The following is a 20,329-nucleotide window of genomic DNA, read 5'->3' on the forward strand; positions in this document are numbered from 1 at the left end:
GGAGCTAGAGATGGATCAGTGGTTTAGAACATTTACTGCTCTTCCAGAGGAACCAGGTTAGATTCCCAGTACCCTAGGTGCAGTTCACAACCATCTGGAACTCCAATCCCAGGAGATCAGATGCCCTCTTCTGGCTTTCAGGAGTAATGCATGTGCTTCACAGATTTGCAAGCAAAACACCTATGTATACACTAAAAGAAGTATTGATATCTAAAGATAAAAATTTTAAAGATATAATTTAATTTAAAAATAAATTTTACCTCTAGATCTGACAGCTGAGTGTGAATGCAATCTATAAATCTTTACACAGATATTTACTTCAATTCAACCTTAAATTGAAACAGACAGACAGTCCTGAAAAGGGTGTTATTTCTGAGAGTATATGGCTTTCAGCAGTTGCTATAATCAAGGTGACCACTGTCTTACGAGTGGATAATTTTGAGAATGAACGGAAATGCTGTTGATATTTATATCAGGACAGAAATAAACCTAGGACTGTTCCCAGGAAATCAGAATGAATGGTTGTTGGGGCTATAACCACAAGATCAGCCACAGCCTTGTGTGACCTGACAACGACCTCACACTCATGAACCTGTCAACTGTGGTTGCCTGTGCAGATCAGGTCAGTCAAGAATTCATCTGGATGGGAGAGGGTTCCTAACTTCCCACCTCACTCTGAGGAGCCATTGGCAGCTGATGGATGCTGGGGAAGGACAGTCCTTATCTTTGGGGTTGTCTAACTGTAGTTGTTCATGCTACAGACAATGGTCCCACATCATTTGCAGATGGTTGGTACTAACTGGACTCATTGTTTTTCCCCAATCACCTGGACTGTGTGTTATAAAACATAAATAAAGGGCTGAAAAGTCAGCTCAAGGGTGAAGAACACTTGTTGCCCAAGACCCAGGTTTGGCTCCCAATACCTACATGGTGATTCACAACCATTTGTAATTGTAGTTCCAGGCTATCCTACCCCGACTCTGACCTTCACAGGAACCAGGTATGCATATGATACACATACATACTTACGGGCAAAATACTCTTATAAATAAAAATACATAACTATTAAAATATAAATAGCTGGGTGGTTATGGTGGTATATTATTTGTATAATAAATAAATCTTGCCTGAAGACCAGAGGCAAAGCTAAAGTCATTAAAGGTCAGGTAATGGTGACACATACCTTTAACCCCAGGATTTGGGAGACAGAGGCACATGGATTTCTGTGAGTTCAAGGCCACCCTGGGCTACACAAGATAATGCAGGAACAAATCCAGGTGTAGGTGCCTCGCACTTTTAATCCCAGTACTAGAGGGAATATAAAAAGAGAAGAGAGAGAGGCTTGGTATATTTAGTTTGTGGTCACCCAGCATGGTAGAGGTTATACTTCTCTAGTGACTTGGCTGATTTGCTTTTCAACTTTTTGGGTTAAACCCCAATTTCAGTCTCTGGGTGTTCGTTATTTGTGCTGTAGGTGGTATCGGCTCATGCCTTTAATCCCAGCACTCAGGAGGCAGAGGCAGGTGAATTTGAGTTCAAGGCCAGCCTGGTTTACAGCCTAGTTCCAGGATAGCTAGGGTCCCCCACACACATAGTCTCTTCACTACTGGCTCTGACTCCAGTGTCCATGGAAGAGACAATATTCTCCTTTACCTCTGTAGGTACTAAGCATGCACACTGTGTATACACACACATATGGGCAAAACACTTATGCACATAAAATTAAGATAATTAAAGCTAAGACTTTTTAGTTAATTGAAAAATGAACAGTTTGGTTTTTAATGACAGAAGAGAGGAGAGGTGTGGGGGATGGGGGTGGGAGAAAAGGGAGACAGGGAAGTGGGGGACAGGAAGGAAGGAGCAGAGTGCCCTGGGGACCAAAGAGAAAGAGAAAGGGTTAAGAAGTGAAGTATTGAGGACTGAAGGGTACATGAATGACACTAGGTAATACTTTCCTAGTCGAGATAAAGGAAACAGGTCAGGCAAGCTGGGGATCTAAGAAGTACAGAGACAGAGGAAGAAACTGGTAGACCAAACCGAACAAAGGATGGCTCAGAGACAGGGAGAAAAAAACCACCAGAAGACAGGTGGAGGAAGTAAGAGATCTAGGGGGTTAGCACACCTCCCTGAAATGCCACTTTGCCTCTCCACTCCCTAACTGTAGTAGAGTAAACTTTGACACTTGGGTCTTATGTTATCAGACAACTGCCTGTAAAGATAATTAGTTCAAGGTCCATGGAAATTGCTCTACTTATAGGAAGCATGAATTCACAGTATCTCTTTGCTCTTGAGACACAGTGAGGTAGGACTGACTGTTTTCTTCTCTTTACAATATTCCCCATTTAAATTTTCCTCTTTTCTGTTGTTCATTTACTTAACCCCCTCTTCATTTGTCCTTCTCTAGTTTTCCAATTGAGAGGCTCTATAGCCTCTGCTTCCTGTTTCATTTACTCTTCCCAGTACTGGCACCTGCCTCGGACTTCTGGGCTTTCACATTTCAGATTAGCCTTGCTGCTCCAACATGGCAAGCCTGAACCGGGCCAACAAACTACTGGAGGATGTGATCTGCCCCATCTGCATGGATATTCTACAGAATCCTGTCACCATTGACTGTGGGCACAACTTCTGCCTGCAGTGCATCCATCTGGTTGGGAAAACTACAGAAAACCTCCAATGTCCACTCTGCAAACTCCCTGTGAATAAGAATATGTTGAGGCCCAATAAGCTGTTGGCTAGTCTTGCAGAGAAAATCCAGGCTATGGATCCTGCTGAGTTCCAACCAGAAGAAGAGCCAAGATGTCGGAAGCACAAGGAAAAGATACATTACTTCTGTGAGAAGGATAAAAAGTTCCTCTGCTTGGTGTGTCGTGACTCCAGGGACCACAAAACCCATGAAGTTACCTTGGTAGATGAGGCTGCCCAGAACTACAAGGTAGGTACCTGCCTCCTTCTCTGTCCTTAGCTCAGCAGAGTAGAACTCTCTGGGGACTTGGAGGCTGCTGACTTTTCAATCTGGTTGACACTGACTGTTGCACTCTTAACACTTGAGTTAGCAGTTTGCAGCTGGGTCCAGTGAGCTCAAGGATCCAGGTTCTGGGAAATACCAATCTGTAAACAAGGCAAGAAGAATAATCAGAATAGTACTTTGGGGGCAGGGGAGATAATTCAGAGACTAACGGCACTTGCCACCAAGAATGAGGACTTGACTTTGAACCTCAGGATCACATAATACAAAGAAAAAATTGCTTTGATCCCTGAGAAAGAAAGGGGGCTGCGAATAATGACATCAGGACCCTGGGATATCTTCCCTGCCTCCCTAGAACCTGAACCTGACTAAAGCATTCTCTCCCCACAGGTGCAGATTGAGACAGAGGTCCAGTATTTGGGACAAAAGGACAAGGAAATAATTAAAAAGAAGAAGAAAGGTGAAGGAGCAATCCAGGTGTTCAGGGTAAGAAATATTCACTCCAAACATTTCTGTAAAGTTGAGCATCTCTGTTGAGTACATGTCTGAACACTCCTTATACATCAGGCTGGGACAAAGTCCTGGTGACAAGATGGCGAGGGGCAGAGCAGAGGGTATGGTGCCTGAGCCATGCTCCTGAGCTGTACTGACCTACCTGCCTGGGTGCTGCACCAGTGAACCAGGAGGGCTTCTGCTCCTCAACACACAGCAGACTTTGTAAGGAGCACACACACACACACACACACACACACACACACACACACACACACTGGCTCACACAAGCCCTTTTTCACTAGGGACTGATCACACAGTAAGAAAAGACAAGAGACTATGACACCATCAAATGTCTCCACCTGATTTTGTTTTTGTTTACTTTTTTAAAGGTTTTTGCATTACCTTTATCTATGTGTATGTGTCTGTGTGAGTGAAAGTCATGTGTGTGCAAATCTTAGCAGAAACCAGAAGAACTGAAAATATAGATATTTGTGAGCTGCTCTTCATAGGTGCTGGGAACTGAATTCAGGTCCTCTGGAAGAGCAGTAAGCATTCTTACCTCCTGCATCATCTCTCCAGGTCCATCCATGGGAAATTCAGTGGGAAGGCAGTTAAATTGAGGAGAGTTCTCTCTCTCTCTCTCTCTCTCTCTCTCTCTCTCTCTCTCTCTCTCTCTCTCCATTTGTTTATGTTCTTCCCCATTTGACTTTTAAGAATCTTTTATTTACTTGTTTTTAGATTTAATTTTATGTGAATGAATGCCTTGCCTCCATGTATGTATGTTCGTATACCAGGTGCATGTCTGGTACCCATGGAGATCAGAAGAGGGCACTGGATTCCTGGAACTGGAGTCAGGATGGTTGTGAGCTACCATGTGTGTTGGGAATTGAATCAGAATTCTTTGCAAGAGGAACAAAGTCCCTTACTGAGCCATATCTCCAGCTCCTAGACACAGTATCTTATGTAGCACAAACTAGAAATTGTTATAAAGAAAAAGGATAGTCTTGATCTTCTGACCCTTTTGTCTTCCCCCAGTACTGGAACTGCAGGGCTATAACAGCATTCCCTGACTATGCAGTGCTGAGAATGGAATCCAGGACTACACACATGCTAAGCACGCACTCTCTCAACTGAACTACAACCTCATCCTGGGTTTTCTATGGTGGTGTCATTTGTGTGTTAGGAGCATTGTTCAAGTAATCCAGGCTGACCTGGAATTGAAGCTGGCCTTGGCTTCCTAAATCTCCTGTCTACACTTCCCACGTGCTAGAATGTCATAAGTTGTGCATCTGGCTAATGTCCTTCAAGGTTTAAAAAAGTCATTGAGCCTAAATCTTTGAACACAAGAAGTGCTTTGATCTCCTTGCCCCTCCCCTCTAAACCAGCCTCAGAATAATCTTTACATATTCCTAAAGTATGAATTGTTTCAGATGGTGTAATCCCTTGATTTCAGCACTTAGGAGGCAAAGACAGGTGGATCTCTATGAATACAAGGCCGACTTGTTTCTCTTAGTGAGTTCCTGGCTAGCCAGGACTATATAGGGAGACTTTGCCTATAATTAGTTAATTGATTGACTGATTGATGGTTGATTGATTTAAAAAGTGAATGATGGGCTTAAAGGAAGATTGGAAAATCCTCTCTTATTCCTCCCTCATCTCTGCATCCCTTCCCTTACCCACAGGCCCAGGTACATCTAGAGAAACTAAAGGTCCTTGAGGAATTTAAGAATGTGCGCCAGAGACTGGAAGAGGAAGAGAGATTCCTCCTGTCCAGGCTGAGCTGGCTGGAGCAGGAGGGAGTCAAGCAGATAGAAGAGTATGTCACTGACACAGAGGGACAGCTGACCACCCTTAGAAAGCTTACAAGGTCCCTGAAAAATAGGCTACAAGCGCCATCCATGGAGCTACTGGAGGTCAGTGCATTGGGAACTCTCTCTCTCTCTCTCTCTCTCTCTCTCTCTCTGAAAGATACTTAAGAATCTGTATTATGCTGTGTCCTAACAGCTCCTAATATCTGACTCCTCCATGTTGTCCCCTAAAATGAAATTTTGGGAAACTCCTATCACTCCCTGAAATGACATAAATGTCAGACAATTTCCTTTTGGGGGGATTTGACTGAGGCTCCCGTCGACCCTATCATAGAATCCATGACCCTTACCTTTCTTACTTTAAGCTGTCATTTTGATAAAGGTCCTTCCTGTCCAGGTTTTAAAGGGAAGCCTGTTGCTCCCCACAAGGCTCCATTCGTATTCTCTCCGACATAATGTACTGTTCCTCTCTATGCTCTCCCACCCCAAGGCCCAGCACTCACCATGCCCTTTCTCCTAATAAGCCTCGTGTATGAACTGTGGTTGCTTTAATACTTTTTATTGCCTTCCTGAACTAGTCTACCAGGTCCTACCTTGCTTCACCTAACCCAGCAGCTCTCAGCCTGTGGGTCCAATCCCTCAGGGAGGATCTGCCAGCCCTTTCACAGGGCCCACCTAAGACCATCAAAAAATATCAGATACATTCCATTTCATAAGAGTAGCAAATTTACAGTTATGATGTAGCAATGGAAATAATTTTATGATTGGAGGTCACCACAACGTGAGGAACTTTATTAAAGGTCTGCAGCATTATGAGTTTGAGAACCACTGAATTAACCAAAGCTCCTCTCATAATCCAGGACACTGAGGCAAGAGGATTGTTGCTAGTCCAAAGCTAACGGGAACCAAGATCAAAACACTATCTCAAACAGCTGGGCGTGGTGTCTCACCTCTGTAATTCTAGCACTCCTGAGGTAGGAGGCTTCCCTGGACAACTAGAGTTCAAGGACAGCCTGGATACTCACACACACACACACACACACACACACACACACATACACACACGCACACACACACGGCTAAAGGAAAGAAGGGAGGAAAAGGAAAAGAAAGTGAGCCACAAAAAAACTAGAGCTTTTTGATCTTGTTCTTTGAGGCAGGACTTCATGCAGCCCAGGCAGCCTGGCACTGTTAGGACAAAGGTCATGTGATCAAGGGTAACACTGGATTACTGATCTCCCCATCCCCTACACCCAGCTCACAGTTTAGAATTGTAATGTAGGACACATATGTTTCTTTAAAACATCTCTCAGACTCATTGTGCAAAGGCACCTGCCACCAATCCCAAGACCCACACGGTGGAAGAACGGGGCCAATTCCCATAAGTTTTCCTCCAATCTCCTTTTGTAACTCCAGATCCAGCAGATCTGATCACTCTGGCCTTGTTGTGTACCTCCATTCTCATTTACATGCCCCCACACAGACACACATATATACACAATTTAAAAATAATAAAAATATGGCTGGAGAGATGGCTCATTGGTTAAGAGTACTATCTGCTCTTTCAGAGGTCCTGAGTTCAATTCCCAGCAACCACATAGTGGCACACAACCATCTATTATGGGATCTGATGCATGTAGGCATATATGCAGATTTAAAATAGTAAATATTAATTGACGGGGAGTGTAAGAGTCTGCGTTTCTCAATGGATTCCCACGCCCGACCCAGGCTGCGCACTTCCTGAACTCGGGCCCACGAGAAGGGACAATTGTCCTGAGGGTTGAAAAAGAGACACAGACAAAAGAGACTTGGCTCATCTACAAGAGTAAATGGCAACTTTATTAAACTCAAGACAGGTATTTATACCAGTGGGCAACCAGGATCAAAAAGGCAAGGCCTCCTCCCAACCAGAAGCAGGAGGAGAAGATTAAAGCTTCCTGGCCCCTCGGGCAGGGTCAGCTAGGGGAGGCAGGCATGGGCCCACTGCTAAGACCTTGAATACAAGTGGAATTACCATAACAAAGAGAACCAGGTTCTTGCTAAGTTATCCCCTCAAGCCAGAGCTAGTGCAGTCTCCAGGAAGTCTGAGGTCACACAGCCCTGCCCTGCGAATCGCCAGGAGAGAAGGGAAGAAACTTTGGTAGCTACAGGGGAGGACTGAGGTGTTAGTGCATTCCTGTCCTCTCAGCACTCAGGAGTCAGTGCCAGAAGAATCGGTAGTTCAGGACTGTTCTTGGCTACACAGAGAATTTGAGCCAGCCTGCAATACATTAAACTGTCTCAGATAAAACAAACAAACAAACAAACAAAACCAAGAAGGAGGAAAAATAGGACACCCAAGTGCCAGGACTAATACGCCTGATTTCTGTTTTTGTTTATTTTTTTTTCTTTAAAGAACCAAGGACAACCTCTCCACCTTTGCTGTAACACTACCAAGTTGAACTCCCTGGTTGTATATCAGAGGCAACACCCATTTCCCAAATGTCACTCTTTCTTCTCTCCTTACTCTGTTTCTTTTTAGGTTTAAACACTATCCCAACTATAACAGTAGCTTTTAGGGTAGCAGTTCAGAGTGGATTGGGAGGAAAGAGGAAAGACCAGTCAGAGACAGACAGATAGACAGACACACAGAGTGAACAGAGAAAGAAAGACAGAGAGAGGAAAGAGAGGGTGGAAAACTGGGGTGTTCTCACTCTGCCTCCAGCTGAGTCTGAACCCCTTTTTGGTGCCTGTGACTCAGGTAAGCTCTGACATTGTTCTCTCTTTCTCTTCCAGGGCCTCAATGACGTCTTGGGCAGGTATGATGGGCATCCCAAGTGCACTGTGCTTTCTGGTTCACTCACACATACAACATTCAACATATATTCGAATATGTTCACATACTCCATTAACTTGGCTATAAACTCTTTAGCCTGAAAGTGGGAAAGAACAAGTTGGCCACAGTAGCATGTGGTCTGCTGGGCACAGCTCTTTTCACTAAGACCCAGCTTTAGAGCAGCTGCACTCCCCTTCCATATTCCTCTTGGTCGAGTGGGTGAACCCTGGGTTTCCTACTCTCCCTCCCTATTCCTTGTCCCTTCTCTCTTCTCTGATCCATCTCCCATCTTCATTTCTATATTTTCTTAGGTCTGATCTCATTCAGCCCTGCATTCTTGTTCTGGCTCCCTTGCTGTGGGACAACGGTATTATATCCTGCAAAGTTTTATTATTTGTACTATTTAATAAAATGCTAATTGGCCAGTAGCCAGTCATGATGTATAGTTGGGGCAGCCAGGCAGGAAGTATAGGCAGGGCAACAAGAACAGAATTCTGGAAGAGGAAAGGTGCACTCTGTAGTCGTCACCCAGACACAGAGGAAGAAGTTGAGAATGCCTTGCTGATGAAAGGTACCATGCCATGTGGCTAACACAGACAGGAATTATGGGTCAGTGTAAGTTATAAGAGTTAATAAGAAGCCTGAGATATTAGTCCAACCAGTTTATGATTAATGCAGACCTCTGTATGTTTCTTTGGGACTGAAAGGCTAATGGACCAGGTGGGAATAAATCTCTGTCCACACCCCCTGACACTCAGCTCCCTGGCTCTAGACTGTATTTATCACTCTGCTTCCACACCAGGAACCATCTCCCAGATTTTTCCTGCCCACACTCTATCCTCAAAATTACCACTCAGATCAACATATCTTCACAGGACTAGAGAATTTGAGTTTCACAACCCAACCCCAGTTCCCATAAAACTGGAGAAAAAAATCAGTGAAGCCAAAGCAAGACACGACTCCATCATAGAAACCCTGAAGCAATTTACAGGTAAGATGTGACTGCCACTTCCTTTGCTTCCTGCATCAGGATTCTTTCCATCACCCCAGATACTGCCTGGCATCTCTGGTACAGCCCCAGAGTCTTTCAGAACCCTGGCTGAATGCTGAGTACCTTCAGAGAACCATTATGCGGAAATTCCTCATGCTGTGCTGTATCAGGTTTAGTGCTGAGGATGGAACTTAAGGGTTTCTTGACAAGCACTCTGCAATCTGAGCTACATCCCCAGAGTCAAAGCACCGCTTAGACAAGAAATTTTCCTTGTTTACTTGGTGGTGAACATGGGACTAGAAGTATGTTCCCAATTTGTTTGTTGTTTATCATATGTACCCCTGGGCACCAAAACACAGCATTCACACATAGTGTAAGTATAGAATACACATTGGCTCTGAAAGACTTAATATTAAAATAGAACATAAAATATAGCAATGAAAACTAAAGCAAACAGAAATATTGTCCAGGGTAGTCTCTTATGGAAGACTGCAGTGATTTTCTGAGTAACTGAGTCTCCAGCAACCAGCACTGTGCCCAGGTAGCACTCAACTATTTTTGGACATGTTGAAATGGCAGTATGTTTTAACATTCTGAGCTAAACAAAACATATTATTTAAATTCATTTTATTCATTTCTTTTTAAAATGTTTCATTTATTTTATTTGTATTGGTGTTTTGAGTGCATGTGTTTGTATATTTGTCTGGTGTCCATGGAGGTCAGCAGAGGGTGTCAGATGCCCTGGGACTGGAGTTTCAGTGGATGCTGAGAACTGAACTGGGTACCTGGTGCTGTTAACTGCTGAGACCTCCTTCCAGCTCCCTTCTCCTTTCCTTTTGAGACACTGGAACTCACTATGTACTGTTGACTAAAAGTTGTCATCCTCGTGGGTCAGCTTCCTGAGTGTCAGTGTGCCCTGGTCTTTTAGGGTTCCAAAATAGCATCTAGAAAAGTCCAAATTCAGTGTCTTATGCTTGTGGCTCCTAATACTTCTGTTCTGGACTGAGCTGTGCTGGAGAGCCACATCAGGGAGACCCTAGAGCAGCTCTCCCTATTTGCTGCCTTCTTGGTTCAATGAGACTATGAGAGAAATCCCAGTACCACCTCTTCCCACATCAGCAATCAGTGCCTCACTGTGTGTTCCTTGTTGCTTGCTTAACCTCTGTGGACTCCCCATCTCCTTCTCTCTCTCCTGACAGACAACCTGAAGACTGAAGGGAAGGAAGATAAAAGCGCATTCCTGAACAGCCTGGATAAAAAGGACATGAAGAACTGTAAGTTCTTCCCTGCTGTTTGGGAAGTGAAGAACACAAAATCTCTCTTCAATGGGAGATTGAGGGTGGAAGGTCCAGTGTGTGTATGAACAAGCTTAGAGAATTGTTTTATTATTTTACATGTAGGTAGCCATAGTGACACCCCCACTAAGTAAGAAATGTTCATAATGAATGAAAATTTACAGATTTATTTCTTCATTGCACAAGGCTCAGGTACAGGCAGCTCAGTCTGTAGCTGGAGCTGACCTAACAGGCCTAGTTAGCCTAGCAGAGCTGAGGAGTTGAGGCACACAGGGACAATACCTGTAGTGATGTCTTCTGATTGGTTCAGCTTTGAGAATAGTTAGGATAAAAGCCAGGATCAGCTGCTCATCCCCAATATAACTTTTAATTCATAACCACTTGTTATTAATGTAAAATTTGTTTTCTCTCTCCAATCTTAGGGCACCTGTTACATAAGAATAACTCAAAGTTGCCCACCTCAGGTAAGATTCCTGCTTGGCACATGGGTCTTCCTTAGGGAAGCAAGGGTGCTCTAGGTGTGCAGGTCAAAGTGTTCTGTTCATTCCCAGCTCTGATACAGGAGAGAAAATTCAAAGGATGACTTGGGGAAGTCAGTCTCCCACCATGTGAGTTCCTGGACTGAAATCAGGTGTCAGGCTTGGGGGCACAGGCCTTGTCAGCTGAGTCACCTCTGGGCCCCAGGAACTCAGCTTTAGAAAGTCAGGCTAGTGGTGACCCCAGTTTAGAAAAATAGGCTGAACCTTGACCTCTCATAATAGCCCCAACTGTCTGCCAAATGAGAACCAGGAAACGTGGAAATGGGAAGACGTATCTTCATTGTTAGAAGATCCAAATTATCCAGGGTGTTATGACCTTGATTCAAGACCCCTTTCCCTAATGATTCTACTACCATGTGAACTGGGGGAGCTTCCCTCTGCACCCACAGAACAGAACCTCATAAAATCAGGAGCTAAGTTTGAGGCCTGGGGATAGAGAGGAGGCAGAGGTACTGGAGAGAGGGGTGTAGGTAGCATGGACATGGTGTCCCACATCTATAATTCCAGCAGGTGCAGTTTGAAAGATGAGAAGTTCAAGATCGTCCTTAGCTACACAGAAAATTTCAGCCCTGCTTGGGTTATATATGACCCCCTTCTCAGAAAACCAAAAGAAACAGGCAGAAGTCTTCTCTGAGGACAGGAATTGGAATTTTAAGGGGAAATTCTCCCTCTAGCTACATCATGAGAAGCTCAAAAGCAGGGTGCTGGAGGACTTGGCCTGAAATTATACCTCTTCACTCTTCTTTATCTTCCCACAGTACTTATAACCCTGGACTCAACCTCATCTGACCCAAACCTCACCTTTTCTCAGGATTTAAAGAAAGCAAGCTTGTATGTCTTCGACAGCACATTGAATACACAGGCAAAACCTCGACAACTCTATCCTTTCCATTGTGTGAGGGGATCCCCAGGCCTCTCCTCAGGCCGTGGGTTGTGGGAGGTGGAAATCCAGGGACCCCCAAGTAGGGTTGGCATAGTGGGCGTGGTTGCCGAGTTGCCTCAGGGGTCCCAGATTCAGAACTCTGAGCCACACTATTTGTGGGCACTGCGCATTTCGTCCTCTGGATGTCAGTCAATCACCAACTGCAGTATCCAGGAGAATCTCCCAATCTGTCTTAGGAAAGTGGGCGTCTACGTGAATTATGACCGTGGAGATGTCGTCTTCTATGATGCCATCACTAACAAACACATCTACACCTTCCAAACGTCCTTTAACAAACAGGTCTTCCCCCTTTTTGGGCTCCTAGCTGCCCGCAGCTCTATCACCCTGAGCCTCTAGGGCTGCACCCCTGTGGATCCCTCAGCCTTTTCCCCACTCATCCTTCATGATTGAATGCAAGTGGCAGGAATGAAGCTTGGCCCTAATCAGGCATACTACACACATCCTACACATCCTACACACCCTATACACACTACATACCCTACATACACTACAAACACTACACACCCAACACACACTACACACCTCACACTCGCTCCACACTCCACACACCCTACACACACTACAAACACTACACACCCTACACACACTACATACACTACATACCCCACATACCCAACATACCCTACATACACTATACACCCTACACACCCTATACATACTACACAAACTACACACACTGCACACTACACACACACTACACACCGCTCATACCCTACAAACCCCACACACCCTCCTACATACCCTATACATCCTACACACACTACACACCTCACACACTACACACACTACACACACTACACACACCCACACACTATATACCCTAACACCCTACATACCCCACACAGTCTGCACATCCTATACACCCTACACACACTACACATACTACATGTACTTCTTTCCCTGAGTGAAGAAGATAGTGGAATCTCCAAATACTAACCACAAGGCTTTTCATTGCTGAACTTTATAAAAGGACACAATTGGAAGTGGCCAAACTTCAGCAACATCCCATTGGAAAATATCTGGCCACTCCCTGCTTGAGATGCAAGTCCAAGATGCTGCCCAGCACCCTGCCTGCCCCTTTCTCTACTTCACAACCTGGAGCTCCTATGACTTTGAACTTCAGCACCCGACTATCACCCTTTCCTGATGTCTGAGAACCAGAGGCTACATGCAGAATCAGCCAGGCCTGTGCCAGTTTGTAGACAGGGCAGTCTTCAATCAGGGCTCTAACCTTTTGACAATTCAAAGCAATGTTGTCATCCTCAACAACTCTGCCTTCAACTTAAAAACAAAATTGTAAACCAACCTTCATGTTGACTCAAATTTCTGATTTTATGTTAGGCCACATCCATAAGCTTTCCTTGGCCTCCATTGATGCTCCAGACTCAGGCAGGTTACTACTGGAATAGATTGATAGTCTGAGGTAGGGAAGGAACCATACATAGAGCATACTGCATTTCACAATTAAAATTTTAATCTATTTTACACTTCTGTATTGTGTGTGTGTGTGTGTGTGTGTGTGTGTGTGTGTGTGCACCCACGTGTCATGGTCTCCCTGGAAGGTGAAAAGATGACTTTTGAGTGTCAACTCCCCTTTCTTCCTTATGGGATCCAGGATAGATCTTAGCTCATAGACTTGGTGCAAATGTTTTACAGATGAGTCATCTCACTGTCTCCATTTCCCATTTAAAGAGAAGACTGTACATAGACATGTTTGTTAGCTTATTCTCCCTAGGGTTCATGTAGCCCACCCTAGTCTTAAATCCTGTATGTTCCGGAAACCTGGTAGGACAGTAAATTCAATCAACAAATGGCTCCCTTGTGAACAACTGCATCTACATAAAGCCTGAGAGAGCTAGGGAAGTAATTCTAAAAGAATAGAGTTAAGTACAGCTTATTGATAGAAGCATTTTCTCAGTGGGCTCTGTTTGCTAGAGGCAAATGCATCTCATTTAAGAGAGGCTTCCTGACTCAGCTTTAGCTGTAAAACCTTGCAGCCCTTTTAAGAAGTCCTGCCACAAAACACTTAAATGGTATTGATTAAAAGCTGACCGCATGCTTTTTGGTTTTCAGCATTAGCAGGAAAAAGGCTGCACTATTTTAAAGTGCTGGCTTTCTGGGCCATCCTGCCAGCACAAACTCTGACTCTTTCATGCAGGAGGTCTTGGTGTAGGAGGTCCTTCTGTATTTATAACCTTTCATTGGTTATTAAAGAAACTGCCTTGGCCTAATTGATAGGCAGAATTTAGGTTGGCAGAGAAGACAGAACTGGATGCTGAGAAAAAGGGCAGAGTTACAACCACCGTGAAGCTCCTGCCTGAGACTGACACTGGTTAGAACCTTTTCTGGCAAGCCACGACCTCATGGTAATACACAAATTACTAGAAATGGTTAAAGCAAGATATGAGAGTTAGCCAGTAAGAAGCTAGAGATAACGGGCCAGGCAGTAATTTAATTAATACAGTTTCTGTGTGGTTATTTTGGGTGCAAGCTAGCCGGGCGGCTGGGACAAAAAGCAGGACCTCACATACTACAGATTGGCACCCAACATGATGGACTAAATCCACTTAAAAACCATCGAGAGCTTAATTCTAGACACACAGAAAAAACAGAGATTTTGCTGTTTGCTGAGGTGTGCTGCAAAGAGATTTTCCTGACTCAGCGACAGCAGGAAAAAAAAAAGCCATCCCATTTTCAAATGTGGCTTCCTGGGCCTTGCTGCTAGTGCAAACTTCCGGCTATGGGGCATTTGTGGGCCTGGATGTTTGTGTGCCCACTCAGGGTCAGGAACAAAGTAGCTGAGACCATGCCCATGGCTCGGCTCTTCCTGCCTAGGCAGATGGCAGGATCAGACTTGGGCAGGCCAGAGAGCATGGTGGATTCCTGCCACCATACACAGAGATGTTTCCAGGCTGTGCAGTGCTCTGTGTGGCAGATTTGGCTGTAATTCAGATAAAAAGAGTTTATGAACTGCATGCTCATTCTCAGAGTTAAAGTGCTGAGTGCAGCTCCTGCCTGGCAGCCCCAGAGCTAGCAGAAGTGGTACATCCACAATTTTGAAATTGGAGAGAGGCAGAGCAAACATCCAGAGCAACCACAACCAAGCTGCTTAGCATTTTAAAAGCTCCTCAAGATAGTAGAGAATTAAGGACAATTCAAAAGGCAGATTCAGAATAAAAGACCTCTAAATGGGTCATACTGTTAGATAAACATCCATAGGCTTGGGAGAGAGAAGAAAAAGAATATAGAAAGTCATAAAATAAAGTTAATGCTTTAAAAAAGGTGTAAAATCTTTAAAAAGACAGAGTACAGATAGTCATAGAATAAAAGAAGTAAAGAGAAATAGGCCATGTAAAATGGAAAATTCACCAAGAGTGTAGATTCTGTATATTATTGTGGTTTTTTTTTTGAATTTTTGACTGTGAAGGAGCTAAGTACAGAAAAATATTTCATTAAATGGGCTGCACATCTAAACCAGCATAGCATATATGTTCTAAAGGTATCATGACTTACAAATTTGGGTCTAAGGATATGGAGCTTTGGAAAAGAATTTCTTTTTTGTTTTCACAGAGAATGAGACCCTGTGGATTGCTTCTAGACCAATATGGTATGATAGACCACACCCTCCTGAAAGGTTGCTATAAATACCCTCAAAAATTTCTTTGCCCTTCTTCAGACTGAGATGAATCTAGCACACAGGATACACCATAAAAGACCTGATTAACAGCTCCCCCAAACAACACGAAGCAGTTTGGAGAGAAAGAACTGTGCCCATATTTCCAAATATTGTTTATAACTGTTTGTTTACATTTAAAGGGGGATATGATATAGAAGTGAATAATTTGCATTGGTATGGATTTTGCTTTAGTGATATAAATTTAAGTTCAATCTTGTTATATGTATATTTCTGCTCTTGATTAAGGTATTGTGATTGTGTAGTTCATTTAAAAATGTAATGTATAATTTGGAAATATAGGTTGTTAATGAATAATCATAGATAATAGTCAAGCATGTAGTCAATATATAGAGATATATTTCAGTTAGAAAGGCACACTTCATATCTTTCAAAGACTACAGATTAGGGCCTTTAAAATGTTTTAATAACTTAGTACTTTTCATGACAATGAGACACGTCTGCTCCTAGCAGCACCAAACTACTTCCTGAGGAAGATGGGCATCGAAAAGGCTCCTTATGAACTTGGTTAGCCATTTGGGCAAAAAACTGATCTTGCCTGGACTGTTGCATAAACTAGACATGAAGTACTCACAGATAGAGGACTGCTGAACTTGCCTAAAGATGAGATGGTCCTTCAGGGTTTCTGATTCATGAAAGAGTCTGCAAGACATTCTGCAGGATACAGAAGAAAGTGACTGAACTGTCTTTAAAATTTCCTGCTTCATGGAAAAGTCTGCTGGATACTATGGGCCTGAAGGCCTAAGATGGATGCCCCAATGGTACAGAAAAACTTTGGTTGACTGTCTAGGCAACAAGATGTCTCTGTCATTTCTAGAGTTTTGGAAGTTGCTTAAAATGCACTTCCTGTTTATTTAGGTAATATTATATCCTTCTGGAGTCTTTGATGGAGTTGAAGAATGGAGAGTTATAATTATAGTTTTCCTTTGTTATGATAAAAGATAAAATAGACATAAATATTATAACTATAACCCTTGCTTGATAACTGTATTATTATATGTAATTTTACTATGTTAAAGTGAAATCCCTTCTTTTTTTGTTTAAACAGAACAGGGGAAATGGTGTAGGAGGTCCTTCTGTATTTGTGTTGCTTTCATTGGTTATTAAAGAAACTGCCTTGGCCTAGTTGATAGCGTGGTATTTAAGTAGGCAGAGAAGACAGAACTGGATGCTGAGAAGAAGGGCAGAGTGGCAGCTGCCATGAACCTCCTGCCTGAGACTGACACTGGTTGGAATCTTTCCTGGTAAACCACAACCTCATGGTAATACACAAACTAATAGAAATGAGTTAAAGCAAGATGTGAGAGTTAGCCAATAAGAGGCTAGAGATAATGGGCAAGGCAGTAATCTAACTAATACAGTTTCTGTGTGGTTATTTCAGGTGCAAGCTAGCCAGGTGGTATGGATGAAAAGCAGGCCCTCTCATACTACATGGTCAGGCTACCCAGCATTTGAGTGTGGTTTGTGAGGAAACTGCTGCAGCTTGCTTGCTGGCAGGGACTTTTAACCACCATAGCGTTGTGGCCATAAGCATGACTACAGCCGGTACCTCCGCCATGAGGCTAGAAACTTAGAAAACTAAGAAATGGGCTGGATCCATCTGCCAAAGCCATGGGTTTGACCTTAACCATATAATTTAGTAAATCAAAGACTCATGTGGTCAGAAAATGAGAGATATACAGTAAACAGAAAATTAAAGCTGAAGAAAACCTCTAAATTGTTTCCAGTATGTTAAAAATATATGCAGGCTAAAGGTTAAAGTCCTTAAAATAAATAGAAAGAGAGTACCTGGGTGTGGTGGCACACACCTTTAATGCCAACACTTGGGAGACAGAGGCAGGCAGACCTCTGTGAGTTCCAGGTGTGGTGGCACAAAACTTTAATCCCAACACCTGGAAGGAAGAGGTAGACAGATCTCTGTGAGTTCAAGGACAGCCTGGTCTGCAGAGTGAATTTCAAGATAGTCAAACATACACAGAGAAACAAATCCTGTCTCAAACGGCCCAAAATTAAATATTAAAGAAATGGAGGCTAAAATATAGCCATGTAAAGATGAGTAATACACAGGGAGTTTGGATATTGTATGCTATTATGTTCTCTTTGAATTGTTTAAATGCTGAGAAAAGAGCAACATCTCCTAAAAGATATTTGTTTATAAATGCTGCTGAATTAATCCAAGATAGTTATTTTGAAAATATTTTGACTTTAAAATTGAAGTCAAAAGATTTGTTACTTTGGAGAAGAGGTTTTGCTTTTGTTTCCACAAAAAATGAGAGGCTATGGATTTATTCTGAGTTCAGAAAAATCAGGTATAGTCAGGAAAGACCACATGAGAAATCTTTGGTAGGAGCAGATGGCCCAGATGTCTGAGTTCTAAATGTGGAACAGATTCAAAATGCTGCCTGAGATGATCAAGCCTCAGAGGATACTCCAGTTAGGACTTGATCATAATTCTAAATTTCTTTAGGTCCCCATAAAATTATCAGTGCCCCCAACCAGCATGAAGTATCCTGGAAAACTATGCCCACATCCCCAAAAAATGGACTATGGATATTTTCCTTTGTTTAGAATGTTTGTTACAAATTATTATGGCTAATGGTGAGGAGAAAAGCTAAATAAAGTATATTAGATTAAGAATTTTTGTTGCTTTTTTTTTTTAAAAAAAAGAGGGGGAAGTAGTATGGGACAATGGTTAGTATTCTGTCAATTATATTTTAAATAAACCCTGATTGTCCAGTAGTCAGGCAGGAAGTATAGTCGGGACAACCAGTCAGGAAGTAGAGGCAGGTGAATGAGAACAGGAGCATTCTGGAAAGTAGGAAGTCCTAGTCAGCAGTTGTGACCCGGCCACAGAAGAGGCAAGATGTGACTGCATCACTGAATAAGGTACCGAGCCACGTGGCTAACACAGACAAGAATAATGGGCTACATAAGTTGTAAGAGTTAATGAGAAGCCTGAGCAAATGAGCCAATCAGTTTATAACTAATGTAGATCTCTTTGTGATTTCTTTGGAACTTAACGATTGTGGTAACCTGGGCAGGACAAAAACCCCGACAACAATCTGTCAGATGTGTTTCATAAATGTTTTATCTGTCTGTGTCTTAAAATTTAATTTTAATATTATCTTCAGCAATGCAAATTTTAAAATGTGCAACAAATTCCAAGGTACAACTTTTAAATATATATTTGCTAATTCTTATGGAAAAATTTTTAATCATATTGTCCTGTGATTTTTCCCTGCAGCATCTTTTTTGTGGTTTGTCGGAAGGCAATGCTGACTGCACAGGACACGCTGAGAATGCTTTGATTTTCTGTAAAGGTCTGGGGAGTTCTTAATGTGTTTAGTGACAGTCATAAATGAAATGTATTGTTTTGTGCAGCTAACAAACCAACATAGAAAGAACAAGAATCAATTTGAAACAAAATCATAAATGAAACCATCAGGGTATTGTGAATTCTTTAATTTTTAGAAGGTTATTGTGGGTTCAATCTCTTTAATAGGCATGCCAATTTGGATTCGCTGTTCTCCTTGGAGAATATTCTTTTCTTTTTCTTTTCTATTTTTATATTGTATTCTGGGGCCACTATTTATTGATTGATTGATTGATTGATTGATTGATTTTTATTGCTTTTATTGAGTTATGTACTTTTCTCCACTTTCCTCCCTTCCTCCTCTCCTTCAATCCTCTCCCATGGTTACTATGATCCCAATTTACTCAGTAGGTCTTATCTTTTTCTACTTCCCACGTAGATTAAATCTATGTATATCTCTCTTGGGGTCCTCATTGTTGTCTAGGTTCTCTGGGAGTGTGGTTTGTAGACTGGTTTTCTTTGCTTTATGTCTAAAAGCTGCTTATGAGTAAGTGCATATTATATTTGTTTTTCTGGATCTCGGTTACCTCACTCAATATGGTGTTTTCTAGTTCCATCCATTTGTCTGCAAAATTTCAAGATGCCATCATTTTCATAATCCATTTTTTGGTTGAGGGGTATTTAGGTTGTTTCCAGGTTCTGGCTATCACAAATAATGCTGCTATGAACATAGATGAGCACATGTCCTTGTGGTATGATTCAGCATTCTTTGGGTATAAACCCAAAAGTGGTATAACTGGGTCTTGAAGAAGGTTGTTTTCTAATTTTCTGAGAAATCGCCACACTAATTTCTAAAGCAGCTGTGTAAGGTTGCACTCCTACCAGTGCAAGTCCCGGGCCTTCCCTTGCTCCCTGGGATGCAAATCAAGGACTGCTTTGGCTAACCAGCTAAAGCTTCCTGCTAAGTTCTGTGCTTGTTCTGCTCTAAGCCTATTATAATAGCCTAGGGCCCTATATCACTTTAAAATGGTAATTTCTCAACCTGCCTGGAAGAGCCCAGGTGCCAAGGTACCTCTCACCTGTCTGACACTGCCTTGCACCCCTCGCCCACCTGCCTGTGGAGAAGCTCACTCGGCGCCAGCTTCCCCATCCCCCTCTGGCTGGGAGGGGTTTCCGTTACTGGGGCCAAAGGGTATTTTAACCCCAGATTAAGTTTGGATAAACGGGCATTCTCCTCTTGAGAATGACTCGAACTCTCTATCTCTGTGTTGTGTGTCTTGTGTTTTAAACCCTAGGACCTTACCTAGCTCGTGGAAGGTATGGAACCCCAGTCCATACCAGGTGGGTGGTGATGCAGACCTTGGGTGTGGAATGTTTGCCACAAATGAAGGCCCCACTGGGATCAAAAGCAGCTACAACCGAAGAACTCTCGTCTGCAAAACTATCTGCGAATTTTGGAAAGGTAAAAATC

The 20,329-nt window shown here is 42.8% G+C and overlaps 1 protein-coding gene and 1 long non-coding RNA gene across 3 annotated transcripts; one reads left to right on the forward strand and one right to left on the reverse strand.

Annotated features, from left to right (window-relative positions):
* Nucleotides 1-2,247: 2,247 nt before the first annotated feature.
* On the forward strand, nucleotides 2,248-20,116 carry LOC148119270 (E3 ubiquitin-protein ligase TRIM31-like). 2 transcript variants are annotated; one of them, XM_087898670.1, is made up of 9 exons: nucleotides 2,248-2,302; nucleotides 2,405-2,932; nucleotides 3,356-3,451; nucleotides 5,143-5,373; nucleotides 8,044-8,066; nucleotides 8,959-9,074; nucleotides 10,274-10,348; nucleotides 10,792-10,833; nucleotides 11,667-20,116. In XM_087898670.1, exons 2-9 carry the CDS (start codon nucleotides 2,522-2,524, stop codon nucleotides 12,185-12,187), a joined length of 1,515 nt encoding a protein of 504 aa, XP_087754796.1. In that variant the 5' UTR covers nucleotides 2,248-2,302; nucleotides 2,405-2,521; the 3' UTR covers nucleotides 12,188-20,116. The 2 variants fall into 2 exon arrangements, with proteins under 2 accessions (XP_087754796.1, XP_087754795.1); XM_087898669.1 differs by lacking the exon at nucleotides 2,248-2,302 and having other exon boundaries at nucleotides 2,309-2,932.
* Nucleotides 2,419-5,738, reverse strand: LOC148119271 (uncharacterized). The gene is made up of 2 exons (XR_015735544.1): nucleotides 5,619-5,738; nucleotides 2,419-3,108 (listed from the first exon to the last, which is right to left on the reverse strand). It is a non-coding gene; the product is annotated as an uncharacterized LOC148119271 (long non-coding RNA).
* Nucleotides 20,117-20,329: the final 213 nt, after the last annotated feature.

Source organism: Myodes glareolus, chromosome 18, assembly GCF_982192425.1.
Source record: "Myodes glareolus chromosome 18, mMyoGla1.1, whole genome shotgun sequence".
NCBI classification, from domain to species: Eukaryota; Metazoa; Chordata; class Mammalia; order Rodentia; family Cricetidae; genus Myodes; species Myodes glareolus.

Excerpts from the sequence above, each read along its gene's own strand:
- LOC148119270 (XM_087898670.1), top strand. The coding sequence starts at position 2,522 with ATGGCAAGCCTGAACCGGGCCAACAAACTACTGGAGGATGTGATCTGC. Across the intron at positions 3,452-5,142 it reads GAGCAATCCAGGTGTTCAGG|GCCCAGGTACATCTAGAGAA; the intron begins GTAAGAAATATT and ends CCTTACCCACAG. Across the intron at positions 9,075-10,273 it reads AACCCTGAAGCAATTTACAG|ACAACCTGAAGACTGAAGGG; the intron begins GTAAGATGTGAC and ends CTCTCCTGACAG.